This window comes from Chinchilla lanigera, unplaced genomic scaffold (genome assembly GCF_000276665.1).
Source record: "Chinchilla lanigera isolate Chin_1 unplaced genomic scaffold, ChiLan1.0 scaffold00082, whole genome shotgun sequence".
NCBI classification, from domain to species: Eukaryota; Metazoa; Chordata; class Mammalia; order Rodentia; family Chinchillidae; genus Chinchilla; species Chinchilla lanigera.
The window spans coordinates 2,214,781-2,234,996 of record NW_004955483.1 but is presented as its reverse complement, the minus strand read 5'-3'; the positions used below and the strand labels follow the sequence as shown (position 1 = coordinate 2,234,996).

Genomic DNA, 20,216 nt, shown 5'->3' with positions numbered 1-20,216 from the left:
TGGAGGTAGGGATGTCCCGCTGTGTTTGCTCTACTTCACCTGAAATGACAGAATGGACCCAAAAGGAGTTGGGTCTACAGTTGGTTCTGTGGGGAAGGGAAAGGCTCCACCTTTTACCTTTATGCCCTGCCCACCTAGAGAAGGTCATTTCCTAGCTCTTGGGCTTGTGCCTGGCTTTGATGAGTGCACTGGTGAGCTTACTCTCACATGGACCCAGGGGACTGAGGGAAAGAGACGAAGGGGAGAGAAAGCAATGACCAGCAAGACAGAAGCATGGAATTGAGAACCAGCCCCAACTGGCCTCCAGTGAGGGTCCTCCCCATGTGCTTAGGTAACAGGGAATTAACAGAATGGGGACAAATCTTAGACTCAGCCGGCCACAGGTCAGAGTACACACGCATGCACACAGCTACAAAACCTTCTCCTTCACATCTAAAGAAGAAACGATGTATCTTCCCTTCAGCAACCTCAAGGAGGTGAATAATTTTTAGAAACTGTACAACAAAAATGAACCATAAGGAAAGTAGTATAAGCCAAGTCCCCTGAGTGAATCATTTCATCCTGGAGTTGTGTACTGGGTCCCCTCTGACAGTGACAAAGACCAACTGTGCCAGTTATGATGGAGGAGTAAAGGCTGACTTCAGACTTACCTGTTTTTCTCAGTCTCAGTGTCTGAAAAGACGGAGTCAGCACCTCCTCCTCTGACGTGACAAACCTCACTGCCATCCTCCTCCTCCTCGGCAAAGTCGGAGGTGTTCAGGAAATCAAAGCTTTCTAAAGCACTCTCAACGGCAAGACTCAAGCTGGAAGACCGGCTACGGCTCCCTGTGGGCTTGCACTGCAAAGGCAGAAGGCACCAGGACAGCGTCAACACCCCCAGAGGAGACACACACGGTACCCAGCTACAGATGCAACACTTTTTTTTTTCCAAGTTTTTATTTTTCTGTGAGTATTTAAAATTTTCATATTTGAAAAATAAGTACAACCATGGATAAAATGGCACAAAATCTGGGGTTTATTCCAAAATATTCCAGAGTAAAGTACACAGAATGAACAGACAACACAAGATTGGCCACAAGTTGTTCAGTGAGGCTCCGGGAGATGCTGGGGGATGGGCAGCTCTATTTCCACTCAACGTTTTCATCCTAAGAAGTTAAGGAAATATAACAACCACAAAGCCTTGGGAAACAGAACTGCTATGTTCCACTGGCAGCCTAGTGCTCAGCCCCAAGTAAAATATAACTAGCAAGCTGGGTGTGGGGGCACCCACCTGTCTTTCTAGCTACATGCCTGGGAGGCTGAGGTGAGAACCCAAAAACCAAGAACTTGAGCTCATGAGTGTGAGATCATCTCTAAAAACCAGTAGTCAAATTTCAAGTCACTGAGTCAAGGCTCACGACTAACCAATTTCCCAGTGACACTGTCTTCAGTGTCTTGAGACTGGAGCTCTTTTTATCTAAAGCACTGGCTTTAAAGGATCAACAAAAACATATCCCAGGAATAGAAAACTGCTTGAATTCACAGGGCCCACCCTCCCCACATAAGAAGCCCTACATCTTACTGATACATTCACAGCATCGTTTTTCTTTTGATAGTTGAGAAGCAATGAATGGGTGGAGGGATCATAGGAAGTGACCCTACTTTCTGTTTTTTTTTTTTTTTTTTTTTTTTTCTGGAATCAAACTCAGGACTTTGTGCTTGCCTGGCAGGCACTGTGCCACTGAGTTATATCCCTGGCCCTGACTCTGCTTTCTCTGAAACTCTGTCCTGAGTGGAAGGAGTCCCAGCGCTTCCTAAACAGGCCCTGGAAACACGGGAGCAAACCCTGCTGTGGTCTGGAGAAGTCTACACTGTGGTGTATGGGAAGAAACGTTATAGAATTATGCCAGCTTCTGCAGGCTCAGAGACTGGAGGAGTACTTCCAAGTACTCAAGAGGGCGCTGGGGTGAAATGAATGGGCAAGTCCTGCAAGGGAGACGCACTAAGTGTCCTCCGGTACTCTAGGTGGCGCTCTTTGCTGATCTTTTAGCACAAGATAGGACGGGCCTTGCGGGGCTCTGTGTCTGACACTTAAGATGGCACAAGATCACGTGGGAAAATGTCCTTTCAGTCTTTTAAGTCACAGTTGTTTCATTCACCCTCAGGGATCTCCGTCCAAGAGGCAGCATCATTGAGTTTCTGATCCTCAAGATGGTTAGCACCCTAGGAATGTGAAGGGGGAAAAAAGAGAGAGAAAGCTTTGTCCAGCTGATGCTTTAATTCTGGCTGGATACAAAGCTACTTGCCCCAGACTTAAACCCTGGTGCCCCGTTTCAATCTCAGGGAAAAAGAAGGAGCCAGAGTGGATTTGGCCCATGTCTAATGTCTCCTTTCCTAACCTAGCTGTCTATGCAACTTGATTTTATGCAGGGTGGATCTTGTTTCTTGGTCATAAAAAAAAAAAAAAGGGGTAGTTGAGGGTTTTACTAGTAGGATCATTTTGGAACCACAGTAGGCTGAAAGAATATTCTGGAAAGAAATGGGTGACTACCTGGTTTTTATAAGAGTCATAGATGGTATTCTTAGTGTTTTCTGGTGGATTGAGCGGCTTAGCAGCCCCCACGCTGCAATGGAAACTGCTTTCCTCCCCACTGGCCGGCTGGTTGAATTGCTTGCTAACCCCTAGCTTTCTTTAAGACTTCTGCTTTAGCTGGGACCAATTGGCATCTGAGCTCTTTGGCATGAATGCCTTCTGCTCACATAGTAATGCCATCTGGCTGGGCAGCAAAGAGGCTCATGGGAGAATCAGGCTGGCACTCTTCACATGGAAGCCCTAAGCGGATGCTTCTGAGCTCTGTTTTACAGAAAGCACATGCTGGTGGCCTTCCCTGCTTCTCAGAGGCTATGCCTATGGTGGAACTTATCTGTCAGGAGGTTTCAAGGACCCGGACAGCCAGAGGTTAAACTACCATCAGCCCTAAGCACAGATCCTCTCCAGTGCTCAGTCCACATGACTGAAGAAAGAGCAAAGAAGATAAGATGGTCAGAAAGACTCAAAGTTGGACCTCTAGGTGGTCCTGGGAAGCCCATATCTTAAAACAGTGATGCAAAGGGCACCCTGCTGTGGACTGTTCTCAGCCTGCTGCCACAACCTTACTTTCAAGTCTCCATTGAATTGCTCTTTCAAGAAAAAGAATCCAAGTTCTCTTCTCTGTGACTATATAAGTCAAAGTGGGAAAGCAAAGAACATAAGAGGTGGCGGTGTGATTCAGGACAAAAATTCAAGTTCTGTCTACCTGTACAGTGTTTTTCAACATTTTACCCTGTGTGCCACGTAGAGGTGGATCCATTCTAATGTAGCAGTCTGAGCTCATCATCAGGCCTCTCTCCCAAGAGGAAATCATCCCTCTCACCCGCATTCCCCCTGTCTGATCACCAACGATTGAGAAAAGCATCTCCTGTGAAGCCGGGGTCCCCTGGCTTCTAGGGTACGATTGATAATTAATTGCTGATGAGATATCTAAGATCTGGCTTGCTGATCTGGGCCAAATCAGGAGAAGGGGCTCCTCCTAACTTCCCCATCAAGGAGAGGGCTCCCCGTTGCCTGACACCCCGAAAAGGACAGGCTATGTAACATGGAATGTTGGTTGAGAGTGCCTCCCTCCAAACACAGTCAATGCCTCTGGGAAGTACTTACTTTTAGAATATCATCCAGATGCATGACTTCTTGGCTCAGATCTTGAAACTCCTTGTACTGCTCCTTATGTGGCTCCAGTGCGAGGAAAAGGCCGCTGAAGGCGTCCTCTAAGCTGCCATCCAGAAAGGACCTGCAGCCTTCCGACTCTCCACTGACAGAGCCCTCGCACAGTTGCCCCTCGGCAGCTGCTGGCACCTCGGCGGAGGTGAGCCTCTTCACCAGCTGCTTCGTGAGGTTCCCTTCGAAAGTGTCCAGCTCCACCGGCTTCAGCTCAGAGGCCTCGTCTGACTCCTGCAGAAGGGCCTCAGCCACACCATCCTCAAGGAACAGGTGCTTGGTGCCAGCACCTGGGACCAAGGCTGCTTTCCCAGGCTCTGCTGCATCCTCTGGTTCGGGGCACCCTGACTCCTGGCCTTGGCCCAGGGAACTGCTGGAGGACACAGAGCTGCTGTCTCTCGCACCCTCACTCTGGGAGCACAGGCTGCCGTGGGAGCGCTCTGCAGGGGTGATGGTGATCTCTGGGTTGGCGGAGCATGAGCTGGCTGGAGACGCAGCCGAGCTGGAGGTAAGCGTGCAGTCCCCATCGGGGAGGTCACTGAAGCTGAGGGACAGTGGCACCTTCTCCTCAGCCACCTTTTCATTTTCAAAGATGTCATCGGGTAGGTTCGACTGCAGAGAAAATGCACCTAGTTATTATCTCCAATATACATAATGCATCTGGCATGGTGTATGTCCAGAAAAAAAAGTAAGGCACTAAAAATGAAAACACCACAACTTTCACATTAGCATCTCGTGTGTGTGTGTGTGTGTGTGTGTGTGTGTGTGACTTGTCTATGGTGGGCAAAGGAAAACAAGCCATTAAAAGCTCCATTGTTGAATCTGGGTGAAAGTTCGGGGCACTATTCTTAGGTCTGACATTTTTTCAAAAGAAAAGGTTGGGAGTGGGCAGGGGATGTTGCCGGTTTCCTCAGTCCTAGGATGGCACAGTATTGGGCAGCCACAGTTATGAATAAGCACTAGTGACTTTTTCTTCTTGGCATCTGTCTTACAAGACTTCCCAACATCTGTGATATTTTGCTCCAAAAATGTGAAGCTTTGTTCTGCTTCAATTCTCAATTTTTTTTTCGAAAATTCCTACCCGCAAATCCCAAGCCCTTGAAAATGTTTTATTAATTTAGTAACCATGCCATAAATAATTCAAGGCCAGGAATACATTTGCATAGCTTCTCTAGAAGTAGGAAACTGATAAATGGAGCATCTATCTTCCAGGAGGCAGAGCCCAGAGCTCTCAGGGAGTTACAAACACCGTCCTGTGCCAAGCAGCCTTGCACTGTGTCACAGGTACATGCTAGCAGGACTGGAAGAGACAGGTCCAACATATCCAGGTAACCATGATCATTTGGGCCAGGCAGCAGGATGGCTTTCCTTGCACTGTGGTCTGTGTGTGATGCCTAAATGCCAAGTGTTGCTCTCTGGAAAAGGTTTTCCATGTATTTGAACTTAACCCCTTCAAGATGGTTAATGTTTCTACATTCCAGGTCAGATTTTTAAAGTATAGTCAATTCTCTGTACCCAGGGGTTCAACATAGGTAGAGTCAACCAATGGTAGATCAAAACTACTTGGGAAAAGCTCTGCAGTGCACCTGTATAAGGTTTTATTTTCCTTCTTATTCCCTAGCCAATAGAGTGTAACAAGGATCTACACAGCATATACACTGCATTACCTATTACTAGGGGCCAGGATGACTTCCAGTATACGTTAGGATGTGTATGGGTTATATGCAAATCCTGCCCCCATTATGTAAAGGCTTGAACCTCTTGGATTTTGGTGTCTGAAGGCCTTCTGGAGTTAGTCCCCTACAGATATTCAGGGACAACTATAAACAATAAGTATTAAGCTAATGCCTATTTTAATTATACATAAAATCATGAATTCTCACAGTTGCACTGGGAATGAGCTCAGCAAACAAAACATTCCAGCAAGTGAAACGGGGAGACAAGCATGAAGGCTCCCTGTCTCCTCCAGCGGTGTCATTGGTGCTGGTGCTGCTGGAGCTGTGGCCACCCAATCTAGATACAGGTGTTATTTCCACCCCAACTGCCCGCTCTGGTCCAGCTGGAGGGTGACTTACTCTAACCACACAATGGGACAGATGACGGTCGCTGGATACCTAAAGATGCTCTGTGGCTGAGTTTCTTCACCTTTGTTATTGTTGTTGCTGCTGCTGCTGCTGTAGTACCGGGGTTGAACCCAGGGCCTCCGCACTGAGCTGTGTCCTCACTCTTTTTATTTATTCATTTTTATTTTTGAGACAGGACTGAGTTGCCTGGGCTGGGCTCAAATGTGCTATCCTCCTGCCTCAGCTTCCCAGAGTGCTGGATTATAGGCATGCACCACCATGCGCAACTTTCTCACCCTTTCTGAGCAGAGATTGTCACTTATTAGTGACCATACGCTGTGCTCCTTAAAGTCTTGGGATGAAGGTGGCTCTGTGGCTCCTTTTTCTCCCTCCTCATATACCCTTCCCGCCTTTAGTAAAAACAAAAGGGGTGTTTTGTGGGTATGGATGGAAGGAGGCCTGGAGTCTTCCTCCATGGAGCTGCCTTAGGTTCGCACCAAACCCTGGGCTTCTCCACGTCAGCCCGCCCAGCCCAGTCTGAGCATCTGCACACACAGCTCACAGTGGGCCCGAGAGAGCGGCAGGCAAGGCTGTGGTGGAGAAGTGGGCGGTTGAGGCTCTCATCCATGTTCTCAAGTCCTCCCTAGCCCTGCAAGTCCCACACCCCTCAAAACAATTAGCACCTGCTTCCATGTGGCAGAGATTGAGTAGGACTGAGTTCAGATGCCCTGCCCCAGGGGGCTTGGAGTCCATTGACAGGAAGAAACAGCACAAGGGAACTGTCAAGAAGAAAGTCACAGCAGACTCAGGCCACTTAGGATGAAAGTGGCCCTGGGACATCAGCTTCCACTCCTGTACAGGGGACCTGAATGATGCTGTCTGTACTTCCTGCCTATATGTGCTGACCTTTGTGAACTGGCCCAGCTGGAAAGTTCTGGAATGAAATCCACCAGCCCTTGTGACAGCATGTGAGGCTATTCCCCCTGCTTCCTGACACTGTAATCTATTTTGTACCACACAGTTTGACTTTAATAGCATCAAACACAATTTTGGATGCACAGGACATGTAAGTAACACCTCCCCTTGCAGTGTAAGGTGGAAAAACAGTCACCATCTTATAAGACCTTGGACATCCTGCCTGAATTCTGTATCTGAGTATTATGATCCTAATAAGCCTCAGATAAACATCATTCTTCTTTGCTCTTTACCTGGATTGATAGAATGCATCTTGGGAGTCAAGTATAATGTCTTGGATAAGGGCCCCAGCAAGGGCAGAGATGCTCCTGAGAAAGAGGCAGTCCCATAACCCAGTCTTGGAGGATAGAGGGGCAGAGGACAGAAAGAGGAGGAAGAAGCATGCTCGACCTTTATGTTTTTCTCTGCAGTGCTGGGGATGGAAATCAGGGTTTGCATACACTGGCCAAGTGCTCTACCACTGAGCTATACCCCCGCCAGAGCACGTTCTTGAAGGAACAGTGTATGCAAAGATAGGAGACCCTGAAAGGATGAGATACATTTGGGGGACAGTGGGCTGATGCAGGGGGAGTGGGAGGTTGGAGGTGGGCCTGGAGGGGCAGGCTGGGGGCAGATAGGAATGGCTGCTCTGGGGTCTCTGTGTTCTCCTGGAAGGTGATAAGGACCCATCAAGCTTTTTCCTAATAGTGCTTTCAGTTAAATATGCTATTAGACCTCTACCAACTCTCCTCCATAGCCCTCCAGCTTGTGGCATGGGAGCATGAATACATTGTTAGTTACAAGTCAGGCACCATTGTATTAGCATTACTGCTTTTTAGTACATGTTTTCAAGTATTTTTCCCCTATGCGGACCTCTTATGTTCCCTTGAAACTCCACTAGAGTTTAGCTTTGTCCTTTTCCTGTGTGTTTTCAAATTTAGTAAAGAACATGCAATTATTATTATCATTAATTAGAAGGCTTTTAGCTTTTAGCTCTCTGAATATTCAAAGGTGACTTCTATGAGTCTGAGAATGCAGAATACTGCATATATGTGTGCATAATTATAATTCATATACATGCACTGGTATATTCCTATGAGTTATAGGGTTTATTTTACTAGGGCATTAAAGAATAAAAGGGTACAGTAAACTAAGACTTACAACTTTGTTTAAAAAAGAGAAACAGCTCTAGTGAAATTAGTTTAATTCTTCTGAGCCCCCTGAGTACCAGTTTTTGAAAGGCTGCTATCAGTGATAAACTAGTTACCTTCTGAAATTAAATCTCCTTTGTTCTTATGGGTAAGTGTTTTTTTTTTTTTTAAACAACAAAAGTCTTGTTGCCATGGATATCTTGGCCACAGAGCAGAAAAAGAACCACAGCACAAAAACAAGGCTGGTGGGAAGAGAAGGGCAAGAGGGAGCATGCACGGCCAAGTTCCCTCCCAAGGGACAGGACAGTGGCCACCACTACCCGGAGCGGAGGACAGAGAAGTCGAGCAAGCAAGAGACATGCTGAAGCAGGCATGCCCCCGCCCCCGGAGTCCAGCACATCACACGGGCGGGCTACACTCACATAGAACTCTAGCACGGCCCTGGGGCTCAGGCCAAGGGAGGGCAGGTCACCGACAGAGCGGCCGCCGTGCGGCTTGGCAAAGACAGTGTCTCGCAAGGCACTCAAGACAGACAGCCGCCTTGGCTTGTCTGGTGAAGGAAGCAACCATCTCTTCAGAAGGCAAGACAGAGGAGTTAGTGGAAAGAATCAGGTTATCAGGTTCTGCATGTCCAGTGCAAATAAGGAGGCCCTGACTTAGATACCTATTTCTAGAAAAGGCTAACCTTAGAGAGCTTTTGTCATTACACAGCAACAGGAACAGAAGGGTGAGGGCCCAGGAGAGACAGAGGAGGTTCCCTTGTAGATGCACAGGGCTGCCTCTGAGTGCCGGCTCCCTGGGTCACCATTTGATCAGGGCGACTTTTGAGAATCTCACTACAGTATTAGGAATTTTAGGGAATCCCTCACCCTGGCTGTAAAGCATCTCAAATGGAGGACACAGTCCCTAGCTCGGGCTCCTGGTGTCCATCCCGGAAATCACAGTGAACTTACAAAGAATGCGTGGTCTTTGAAGGTGGGTGTCTCTGGCATGCCCTGGCTGTACATGGACATCCTCCTCTGTAGCGCCGCCGCCTTGTTCCCAGCTCCCGAAGATGGGGTCATATCCTCCACGTCAAACGGACTGCAAAACAATAGGTCCCCAGGTGTCACGTCTGTTAGCATCCCCTATAATCACCAGCCTGCAGCCCACAGACCAAGGAAGCACCAAATTGTGCTAAAGTCCATGCAAACCAGTAGGAATTGGGTGAATTTCGGTTAAATTAGCTTGTCAGAAAATAAATCAAGAGAAAAGATAGTGGAACAGAAGGCTGAATCCAGACCCACCCAAGGGACCACAGATTATCACAGCTTGCAGCACAGTCTATCTCTACACCTAGATGTGTCTGCCTTCTTGTGAATATTAGAAATATAAACACAGCAGTGCTTGCCATGACATAACAGGATGCTAGAAGTCTGTAAAAATTCTTTGAGCTTTGTTGGGCTTGACACTTGAACAATACAAGTGATTAGCAGATTCTTCTAAAATAACATCCTATTCATTTCAGTTGAAAGGGCCTGCTGCATGGAGAGTAATATTCTATTCACAGTGAGACCAATAACATATTTTATTGTATGTATGTTTGTGCAGTACTAAGTATTCATCCCAGGGCCTTCACATTAAGCTACATCCCCAGCCCCAACTCACTTTTTTAAACAGTTGAGACAAGGTTTTTCCAAATCACTAAGTATTCCTGGTTGGGCTGGATCTTGCAATCCTCCTGCCTCAGCCTCCCAGAGTGTTGGTATTATAGGTGTGCACCACCATACCTGGCTGCTGATAATATCTTAATATCAGATTCAAGAAGAATAACCTTGCCAGGGCCAGGTAGAGGTGCTGACACTATGCCAATGACAAAGTGATAGGGCCTACTATGGCTTGTTATCTAGAAGTCCTCCCCTCCAAAGCCACACGTGCTCATAGGTGGGGCATTTGGGAGTGACTAGATCCTGGCTATGTGACACTGGATTAGTCCACTGATTGGCTTAGTATGGTTCTGGGTGTGGATGATGGATTTATTGAAGAGGGAAGACCCCCCCTGGATGTGAGTGGCACCAACCAATAGGCTTGTAGCCTGGAAGGAATAAAAAAGGAAAAAGAGGCTTGCTGCTGCTGCCTCCTGCCTGCCCTGCCATGGACTGCTTCTTTTCTGCCATGCTGCCCTGCCTTGGAGCTGCTATGGGCTGAAACCTCTACAAATTGAGCCAAAATAAACCTTTCCTTTTAAACGTTGGGTGTTTTGAATTTGTCCCAGCAACAAGGAAGTAACTAAGACAGGGCTTCTGCCATTTCTTTTTTTTTTGGTTTTTCTCCGGTACCGGGAACGGAACCCATGACCTTGCGCTTGCCAGGCAGGCGCTTTTGCCGCTGAGCTAAATCCCCAGCCCGGCTTCTGCCATTTCCACATCTGACTCACATTTAAAATAGAGGCACTGAATGTGAGTATCGATTCATCACATTTATTTAGTAATATCATTACCAGGGGCATAATATCAAGTGTTGTGAGCTACCAGTGCTGATACCCATCATGATCTTTCCCACAGGGTCAATTTGGAAAACCATTTTAAATTCACACAAAAGATAACTTTGGAAATAGCACATTTCTGTCAATGGAGTATAAAAAAGTTAAGGATATTTGCAATTTTCTGTATCAGTGTGAAGTATATGAAATAAGGAGGGATAAGCAATTAAAGCACCATAGCAAGAAGCAGGATCTTTCGGAGAGTAAAATACGTCATGTTATTCATTTTCCTTTGCATTAATTTACTTGAGGGGTGTATTATACACACACACACACACACACACACACACACACACACACAAACATATTTTACAGGTAAAGAGGGAAAAGAGGCAGAATACTATTTGAAAGAAGCAGAAGTGTGGGTGAGCCCCAAGTCTCTGACTTTGTCCTTTGCACACCTGGTGCCACCTGACAAGTTTGCTCCATAGACTCTGGGACCGAGAGGGTGGTGCCACAGGTCAGGTGCGGCCTGACACCCTGCAGCTGGGACAGCTCCCAAGCTGAGCTCATGGCCCAGCCCCAGCTATGAACACACTAGTACACATTTCTCCATGAGGAATGTGACAAGGGCCACTTACTACCAGGTGATTTCCAGGTTCAGTTTGATGGTGCCAAGGTCGTTGATGTCCACAGCCACCACCTGTGGGCGGGCTGCAAACAGCTCTTTGGTCTCACAGGTCACACTGCCCACTAGGATGTGCGTCGCTAGCCCCTTGAGCTCTGTGACCTGGTGGAGAAAGGAGGAGATTCTGGCCTTTTTCTTTCTTAGCCAGTTGGGTGCTTTGAGTCACAGCTGAAAGAGTCAGAAGTGGAGGTTCAAAAGCCCAGCGTGCAGTCCCGCTGCCGATGGGTCACTGGCTGCCATGCCCAGAAAGGCAACAACACTGTACCTTGATGGAAATGAACCCAACGATCAGCGGCAGGAAAACCATCTCTTCTCCGTCCCAGCTCTGCTTGCCATTGACTTCTATTTTGCCTTTCAATTTCCACCTCTGCCGGCCATACTTCATGAAAATCTGGAGGAGACAGCAGACAGCCCTCACGTCCCCACCTCCCCTTCCCACGTCCCAGGATCACAGTGAGCCAGTGAGCTGCGCCTCCCCCTCCCTGATCACCCCACACGCCCGTCCTGTTCTGGCTTTGTGGCAGGGTGCAGGGTCCATGGAAAAAGGCGTAAGAAAGAGCCCGCGGAGGGATTCTCTAGGGAGTGGGCATCACATCCCGCCTTTCTGAACGCATCTCTCTCTTTTTAGTTCTACATGACAGAACTGCCCTGGGGACCGATTCTTCACAGACCGCAGCTGTTCAGAGAGGAAAGAAACCATGACTAAAACCCACGTAGCACTCAGTAGCAAGGACTGTTGTAAATGGGGAGGAGTGAAAGGATTGAAGGGAGGGTAGAGGAGTGGGAAAAAAACCCAAAAAATATAATTTGAAAAAAAATTATCTTTTATTAAAAAAAAACAAAGGAAATGAAATGAAGACATTGTCCCTGGGTCTGAGGCGCTGAAACCCCACATGGTCTGGGGAGAGCGGTACAGACAGCCTTCACGACGGCAGAAGGCTTGGAAAAGACAGATGAAATGATTACGCGAGTTCCCTTTTGAAGGGGGAAGGACAAAAGGCCTTTTTTTTTTTTTTTAAACTTTATGGAGTACATTTGAATAAAGAAAGATCTAGAAGATCTAGATGTTATTATTCTTTGGACACAGAACTTAGGATCGTTGTGATCCTAGATTGGATCAAAAAAATTTACCATAAAGTACAATACGGGGACACTTGGCAAAGTGTGAAGGTCAGCTGTGTCAGCGACCTGATCTGGAGCACCCATGGTACACATACTGGTGGGGAAGCGTGCAACGCTTCTGAGAGAGCAGACCCTTGCGTTGTTGGGAGGAGAACTTGGGGTGAGGGTCACAGCGCCTGCATCTCACTCACACACGTCCGGCAGAATAGCACCACCGTGCTAATCATCACAAAGCAACTGTGCGCATGTCAAAAAGTGGGGAATGCAGGTGAACGGTATAAGGAGGTCTTGGATTAATCTCCAGACTTCCTCATTGGCTTAAGGTGTCTTTAAAAGAACAAGCAATGTAAGGGCTGGGGATGTGGCTCGGTGGTAGAGCTCTTGCCTTACATGGATGAGGCCCTGGGTTTGGTCCCTAGCACCACATTAAAAGCAAAAGAAAAGGCAATGTAAGAAGCAAGACAATGACAACTGCCCAGGGCCCTTGAAGTCCTCATCCCAACAACGCACGCAGCCCAGCGCTTACCTCATACTGATCTCCAGGGCAGAGGCGAGCAAAGCCAGCCAGACCTGCAAACAAGCAATGAGACGTGAGGAGCACAGCGCATTACCCTCTTTAGCAGCCAGCCCTGGCCCACTGAAAGGATCCCAGCGAAGTGTCAGCTTCTGGGGAAACTCAGGTGACAGCTGATGGGCCATCTGTGGGAAATGTCACCTCTGCTGCTTGGGAGGACGTTCATTCCCGATGGATGGACAATAGCAGGGGACTTCTGTGCCACAGGGGGCTGCTCATCAGAGGGTAAAATAGAGCTCTGTGTGCCTTTGGCAGATGCCAGGATCAGGGCCCAGGAACAAACTGGTCTCTTTTTTCTTTCCGTCCCAGGTTTGTGCTTTTGAAGTGACTCTTGTTTAAGTGAGGAGTCGCTGTCCTCTTCCCTGCTGCCTCTCCCAACCCCCGCACCCGTGTCTTCCTCACCCTTCCCACCTGCCCTAATGCTACCACTATCTACTGTGCCAGGAAACTGCTGCAAACTGATTATCATTTGCACAAAACTTGTGATTAAGAAACCAAACCAGACCAAACCAAACCAAACCAAACCAAACCAAACCAAACCAAACCAAACCAAACCAAACCAACCAGCCAACCAACCAATGAATTGATAACCACCTGCAGCCGCAAAAGGAAGTCTTAGCAAGTTGTTTCTAAGTAGAACTGCTCAGTCTGAGAGCTGGTCTAAAATCTTTCTGGTGTCACAGCAAAAACAAATCTTGACAGACTACCCAGCCAGACATTGGTCAGTGTTTTCCTTTCTTCCCATCCCTGTGCATATTTACTGAGAGCCATGGTGTGAGGATTTATGCTAGGCAGAGGGGTCAACAATTTAGAAATTAAGGAAGATTTCACAGATGCCCACAGTATAGAATGAAATATGGTTAAAGCCCAGGGGAACGAGGCAGACAAGGACCTGAGGGCATAAACTGGAGATAAAGCTGAGCCTCCTTTCCACCCGTCAGCTGCCCTGTCTAGATGACGTCCTCAGCCCAGCTTCTCCTTCTAACAGTGAGGATAACAACGTCCCCCGTGGGGAACTGACTTAAGGACGGTAGCTGGCATCTGGCACACAGGAGGTACTCAGAGCATGGTAACGGTCAGACATCTGGGAGTGGGGAAAACTGTGCACCAAGCATGTGCCGTGCGTGATTCATTTAGCAGACGTGTCCTCTGCAACGAGGCACAGCATGTTGACTTCCTCCAAGGAGGGGACAGCGGTGGATAGCAGTCTTTCTAGGAGCATGTGTTCCTCACATAATGATAACAACTAAGACACACACAGCCTCTCACTTGGGGAAGCAAGTAGCATTTGCACCACAGAATTTCATCGCAGATTAAGGAGGGCATTGCTGCAGAGACCACCGGGATGAACAAGGGCGTGTGTGTATCCAGTCACCGTGGTGGTGGTGCGGGGAACGGAGCCCAGGGCTCACGCATGCTAGGCAAGTGCTCTGCCGCTGAGCTGCATCTCGGCCCCTCAAGAGTATTTGTTAATGCCCACTGTGTGGAAAGACAGCATGGATGTCACGTATATATCACAAATACAGGGAATCTGGCTCCTCTACCAGGGCTCCGCTGTAATCTATCTTAATTTAATCTGAATTTATTGGGTTATTTCTGTGCCAATCACAAAGCAAAGCCTTTTACGTTCATAGGCACCCAGAGGTTCAAAATGTTCATCGAGGAACTAAACCAATTTAATATAACACACAGAAATCTTTATCACTTTTTAACTTTCTGACAAAAAACAATAAAATTGTATGATAAAATTCCAGTTAAAACTTCGACATAAGGCTGGGCCTGGTGGGGTACACCCGTAATTCCAGCACTTGGGAGGCTGAGGCAGGAGGATTGCTATGAGTTTGAGGCCAATCAGGGCTATATAGTGAGTTTAAGACCAGCCTGGATTACAAAAAAAACAAACAAACAAACAAAAAAAAACCAGTTCAACATAGCTGTGAACATTTAATGAAAAACAGTATTTATAATGAAATATTTGAAAAAATAAAGCAGGCTACAAGTCCATGTGCAGAATATGACCTTAACTAAATGTAAATGTATCCACAGGAACAATTTCTAAAAAAATACCTGCCTAACTGTTAAAAATAATTATCTCTGGCAGAGTGGAATAGCAAAGAAAGTTACAATTTTGACATTAAGTTATAATTTCTATTTGCGTTTTTAAAAGATCGTGTAATTAACTTGTTGTAAAAAAGAAAAAAGATGTAAAAAGATCATAATATGTTGGCAGGCAGCACAAACATTGCATAAAGACTGACTTCATATTTACAATGATTTTATCAGAGGTTTGCACCGGGTGGAGCAATTCTGTATGATCTCCCCTTGGCGGTGAATTTCTCAGTGTTTGAGAGATGACAAGCTACCACTTTCAAAATGCTAAAGTGGAGATTCAAGAAGACACAGACAATCCTTCTCTGTTTGCCCAGTGATTTGGTAGAGGAAACCAGCCTGGGAGGAAATGATTTAGAGGAGCTGGTACAAAAACCGCTCTGTGGTTCTTAGATTTCTCCACAGAACCACACCCAAAGGGCAAGCTGATCCCTGATTCCTCGGCCTCTGCAAGTCCCCATTTATAATCTTCAAGTTCTAGGCTGTTTTTAAATTAAACATGATTCTACTCAGGTCAAGATGATGGTGATGGTGTCACACAATGCGTGTGGCTTCTACAGAGAGCCTGATTAATACGCTGTGACGCTCGGATGAACTATCCACTTCCCACCCGGCTGATGGGCTCCCCTGGGGTGAAGACCTGGGAACAGGACCAGCGTATTGCCCAAGGTACCCGCCATTACCATTAATGGCCAGAAGGTGGCAGCACATCACCAGGTCCTCATGCTTTCTGCCCACCAGCCGGTCCGTTTAGGAACACCTTTCTCTAATAATTGGACCTTAACAAGCCACTTAAGGGTACTTACTGAAAGAAGAGCAGAATTAAACCTATTTTCACTAAGAGTTCTGGGACATTTAGTCTTTTAAAAAAATACTTCTGAAAGAAAGCATAATTGGCTGGCTTTTATAAATCCAAAGCTTGACATGTTAATTCTAATCAAATCTAAAGTGCTCTTTGAAGACCTGCAGATTAGTTTGGGATTAATCCATTGCCTGTTTACCTGTGCAATTACAATGGGAGCTTGGCTAAAAAGAAACTGGCCTGGCATCATTGCTAGAGGAAGGAGGGGAGAGTCGGGGGAGGGTTTTTTGTTTCCTTCTTTCAAAATTATCAGAGATTTCACATCTGAAGAACTTAACTGGTTGGGAGAAAGGTACATGCTGTGGTTTTTTTTTGTGTTTTTTTTTTTTTTTTTGAGCTTGTGAATCCATGTTATTAAAGTGCTTGGAACTGTTTGCAGGAGCATCTTGGATTCTCGGGTTATAACAATAATGTAGCAAAATGGTACCAGCTGGGCAAAACTAGCTCTCACACCGGGTTCTGAAAGCTGTGTACCAGAGTGGGTGCTGATAGTGGGTGATGGTGGCTACAGACAGTCTCTGCCTGGTGGGTTCTTTCAGGCTCTGCTCCAGGGCCTGCTGGTGTTTCAGCAGTGGGGAAAAGCAAGTATTTTCTTAGGGGTTTGGTGAGTTCTGCTGCCTGATTGAGGAAGAGTTCATGGTGACCACTCACAGCCACCCGGGGACTGCCTCTGAAGGACGGTGCAGGGCCGCCATGGGGTGAAGGGACTTTTGTATCCATGGCGCACCCTCTGGCACCTCTGCTTACATACGGACAGACTAGCTCTTCCCATGACAACTGAAGGCCAAGAGCTGCACATGTGGCCCTCCCCTGTGTCTTCCTGGGCTCAGACAATCTTCCAGAGGAGTGTTTTCCACCCCACACCCAGTTCTACCACGGTTTTCCTTCTTAAGAATCACTTCCTGCTCTAAGAAAAAGAGCCAGGTAGCTGACAGTGGGGGCTCCAGTTACAGGCCTTACCATTCATTGCTTGGGCATAAATAATGCAGGCTTTCTAGCTCACTTCCGGCCTGCCTTGCCCTAAACCAGGGCCAGCATGAACTGCTACACCTACACATGCCTGGAACTTAATTTGAGTGAAGTAGTAATTGGGAAGAAAACCAGTTTTCCCTAAAGGACTATATCTCTCTAGCTCCTTCCTGCCTCACTGCCGCAGTTCCAAAGCTCTCTCTAGTGAGCCTTCCAGGCTTCTCAGAAACAGCTCTCCACAGCTCATCTCCCCAGGAGCACTCTGCCACACCAGTCTACCCAACATCATTGCTTTCCCTCTGCTGAATGCTGCTCCGGCCTGGAGTTCTCCGTGTACGGGGGAGGCCTCCCTCCCTCCGGCTCTCTGCTCTCCAGCAGTGAGTGGAGCTTTCTCCTCTGTCTTTAGGCTTCTGCAGCTACTGCGTCTTGCTATGGTCCAGCTGGTCACTGAGTCCATGTGCTTAGGATGCACTGGCTCATATGAGCTCTAGTTGAAAGATATGGTGAATGTTGATATTTAAAAAAAAATTATTACAGTGAAAGACATATTACCATGGGTTCCCCTCAAAATACTCCTCTTCTCTTCTAATCCACGTACCCCACCATTCTTGCCACTTTCTGAAGCACTTCTGGAAGTCTTTTTTTGTGAGTGTTGTGACTGCCTCTGATTCCTGAATCCATTCCGTGGTCATTCTGACGTTGGGGAAGAGCCAGGAAGCTCAGGGTGCCAGATCCAGTGGCGAGCAAGGTGGACGAGGACCCGCTGTCATGTTTTTATGAAGCTGTCTTTCCCCTGAATGGCACTAGGCTGTCACATTTGTTATATTTTTTAATCATACCTTGTAAAGACCCTCATGAAAGAGGACTTCCAGAACTGCTTCAGAAAGTAGCGAGAACAATGGGATAAGTGTGACTGAAGTGAGGGGAGTGTTCGGAGAGGCATTACTGACAATGTGTCTTTTACTGTAATTCATTTTTAAACATTCCACATATTTTTTGATCACCTCCTATATGTTCACATTTCCCAGCAGGATGAGTGGAACGCAAGGCCCAGCTTTCATCAAGAGGCAACCTCATGCAGGGCAGGCCAGGTGCTTGGTCAGCACTGGCTCCACTGTCTTTACCATTGTTCCTGCCCACCCTCAAGCTGTCCTGTGGGGGTGGTGGTGAAAGGAGTGGGGCAAAAACGGAAGTGTAGAAAGGCGTGGTGGGAGGAAGTCAGGACCTGGCAGGTCTGAGCAGGTGGTGAAACAGTCTCAGTTTGCCCCTATGTATGTTGGGGGAAGTTGTTTTTACCAGAATGAGTAAGAGAGCAGCAGGCAGCTAACGGCAAAGATCTGGGATTTCTTGGCAGCCAGAGAGGGCTTTCCTTTCCCTTTGGGAGAGAGAGAGGATTTCCCTGGGGCGGGGGTTACCCCTGGAAGGCAGCACAGTGTAGTTTCTGAATTTTTTTGTTAGATTAGGCAAGCGGAGGTGACGGAGGTCCATCAGTGAAGAGAATCCGTCTGGGGTCTCCCCACTCTGAGACCCTGAGTTTAGGGGAAGCTGAGGAAGCAGATAAGGAAAAGCAAGTGAAAGAGAGAGGGGTTCAGGAGGAGCAATGTGTCCTGGTCCACCAGGACAGGCCCTGTGCCTGCCCCAGCAGGGCCCCAACACCGTCCCCTCAGCCCCAGCAGCCCAGGCTTAGCCAGGGTGGGCAGTGGCCCCTTTCCTTGCCCATTTCTGGGGTGGCTGTGTGAGGCCATCCTGTCAGGGTCTGCTCGGCTGGGGAAACATCCTCTTAATGTGGGGCTAAGGGGAGTGTGTTAGGCACCAAAAGCCTGAGAATTCAGTTCAAGTTTGACACCAACTTACTCTGTTACTTCCCATCTGTGAGATGGAGGAATTATCACTCTGCTGAAAAATGTGAGAGATAGGGGGGACATGGGCCTCCTTCTATCAGCAGCAACATGTGTGACCTGAATTTCTCTTAGGCCACAAGTCTTCAAGATCGGGCTAGTGTGCATGGGCTGTGCCTGAGCCTCGTCCTCTGAATCCGGCTGCCTGAACCTGCATCCTGGGGCCCAGCCTGCCTCTGTGGACTCTGAGCGGCTGGGAGGTGAGGGGCTGAGGAGTTTTGAACCATGGACTTAAGTGAGGACACAAAAGAAGGTGAATGACCCTAAAAAATTGAAAAGGCCTAGGTGCTCAACTCAGAAGTAAGGTAGGCAGCGAGTGCACAGAATAGGAGACCTGCTACAGACGCCCTGGAGGCCAGGGCGGGCTGCTGGGAACCGGGGTCAAGGCCCTTCTTACCCAGAGGCTCTCGGGTGTCTCGCACAGTAATTTCGCTCTGAGTTAGATGACTCATTTAAAAATGAAGCTCTCCTGCTGAGCACTTTCAGAAGTCTCCCTCTACTCCCTTAATTGCAGAAGGTAGACAACAGGGTGATTAAATCCCCATTAGTAACCCAGGGATTAAGCGGCTAAAAACCTCAGCCAAAAAAAAAAAAAAAGCAAAGAAAAGCACCACCCCTCCGGGCTGCGGTCAAATGGGCAGAACTTGGGAGAGAAGAGGGTGGCCCCCAACCTCCGGTGGCTGCTCATTCACCGGCCCTGCCAGCCACAGAGCTGTAAATTCGACTACACCAGAGCAAAACTCCTTTTCTCAAAGCAGACTTCCTGTGTGTGCTGAAGATGCTGTTGTATAAATCAACAGTGCTTCCAGATTGGAACTTTCTGGAATGAATACCCAAAAGGCACAATCACCTGTGGATTTAACACCAAGACTAGAAAGCAAATGAATCTGAAGACTAGAAAGCAAATGAATCTGGTAGGTAGTTTATAGAAACCTGATAATAAAGGGACAATTTCGATGACACCTCAAGGAGGCCAAGGCACACATCAAATAGGACAGATGCTGCCGGCAGTGGTTTCTACACAGCGGTAGGACCGAGTGGGGGAGCTCGCTTCAGATGAAAGGAAACCTCTGCGATATAAGGGACAGCTCATCATATTGCATGGACCTTGTTTGCATCCTAAACAAACAACTGTACAAAGGGCTTGTGAGCCGGCTAGGAAATTGCATAATGGAATAGGTTAATAACAAATGTGTGCTCGCCTTGTTAGATGCAGTATTGTGACGGAACTGAGATACAGAGCCAGCCTAGGAGGAGATGGGTGCTGAAGGACCCAGCGCCGGGCTGACATAACTGGGTCTGATTTCATCAAAGGATTTCTCTTTCATCCAAGGAAAAATGAAGGGAAGGCAGGCAAATGTGGCAAAATCTTGCTAATTACCGAATCCAAACGACAGGATTCTGGGGTTGATGGGCATGTTCTCTCTGCTTCTGTGAATGTTTGAGAGTCTCCCGTAATAAGGACATGTTTTAAGTGAGAAAGTCAGACTCAGGATGAGAAGCATCAAAATACCAGTAGGGGGAGGGCTCAGAAGGGGCAGCATTATCTTTGCAAGGAGAATCAAAGTGGCACTGCTGTCAAACTTCACAGAGCTCAGAGAGATGGTTCCGGACTCTGTCAGTGGGGAAAAA

At 47.5% G+C, this 20,216-nt stretch overlaps 1 protein-coding gene across 6 annotated transcripts in view; it reads right to left on the bottom strand.

Annotated features, from left to right (window-relative positions):
* The window catches only part of Fam65b (family with sequence similarity 65, member B), a 208,843-nt gene that overhangs the window by 22,082 nt on the left and 166,545 nt on the right, over window positions 1-20,216 (bottom strand). For 4 of the 6 annotated variants that reach the window (XM_005403355.2, XM_005403356.2, XM_013503808.1 and 1 more), the window contains exons 9-14: window positions 12,699-12,742; window positions 11,316-11,441; window positions 11,004-11,152; window positions 8,855-8,984; window positions 3,677-4,345; window positions 651-838 (exon numbers count right to left, since the gene is read on the bottom strand). In XM_005403355.2, coding sequence (XP_005403412.1) covers window positions 651-838; window positions 3,677-4,345; window positions 8,855-8,984; window positions 11,004-11,152; window positions 11,316-11,441; window positions 12,699-12,742 — 1,306 coding nt within the window. Of the gene's footprint in view, window positions 1-650; window positions 839-992; window positions 2,203-3,676; window positions 4,346-8,323; window positions 8,474-8,854; window positions 8,985-11,003; window positions 11,153-11,315; window positions 11,442-12,698; window positions 12,743-20,216 lie in introns of those variants that run through there. The other 2 variants (XM_005403354.2, XM_005403357.1) reach the window with 2 other exon arrangements.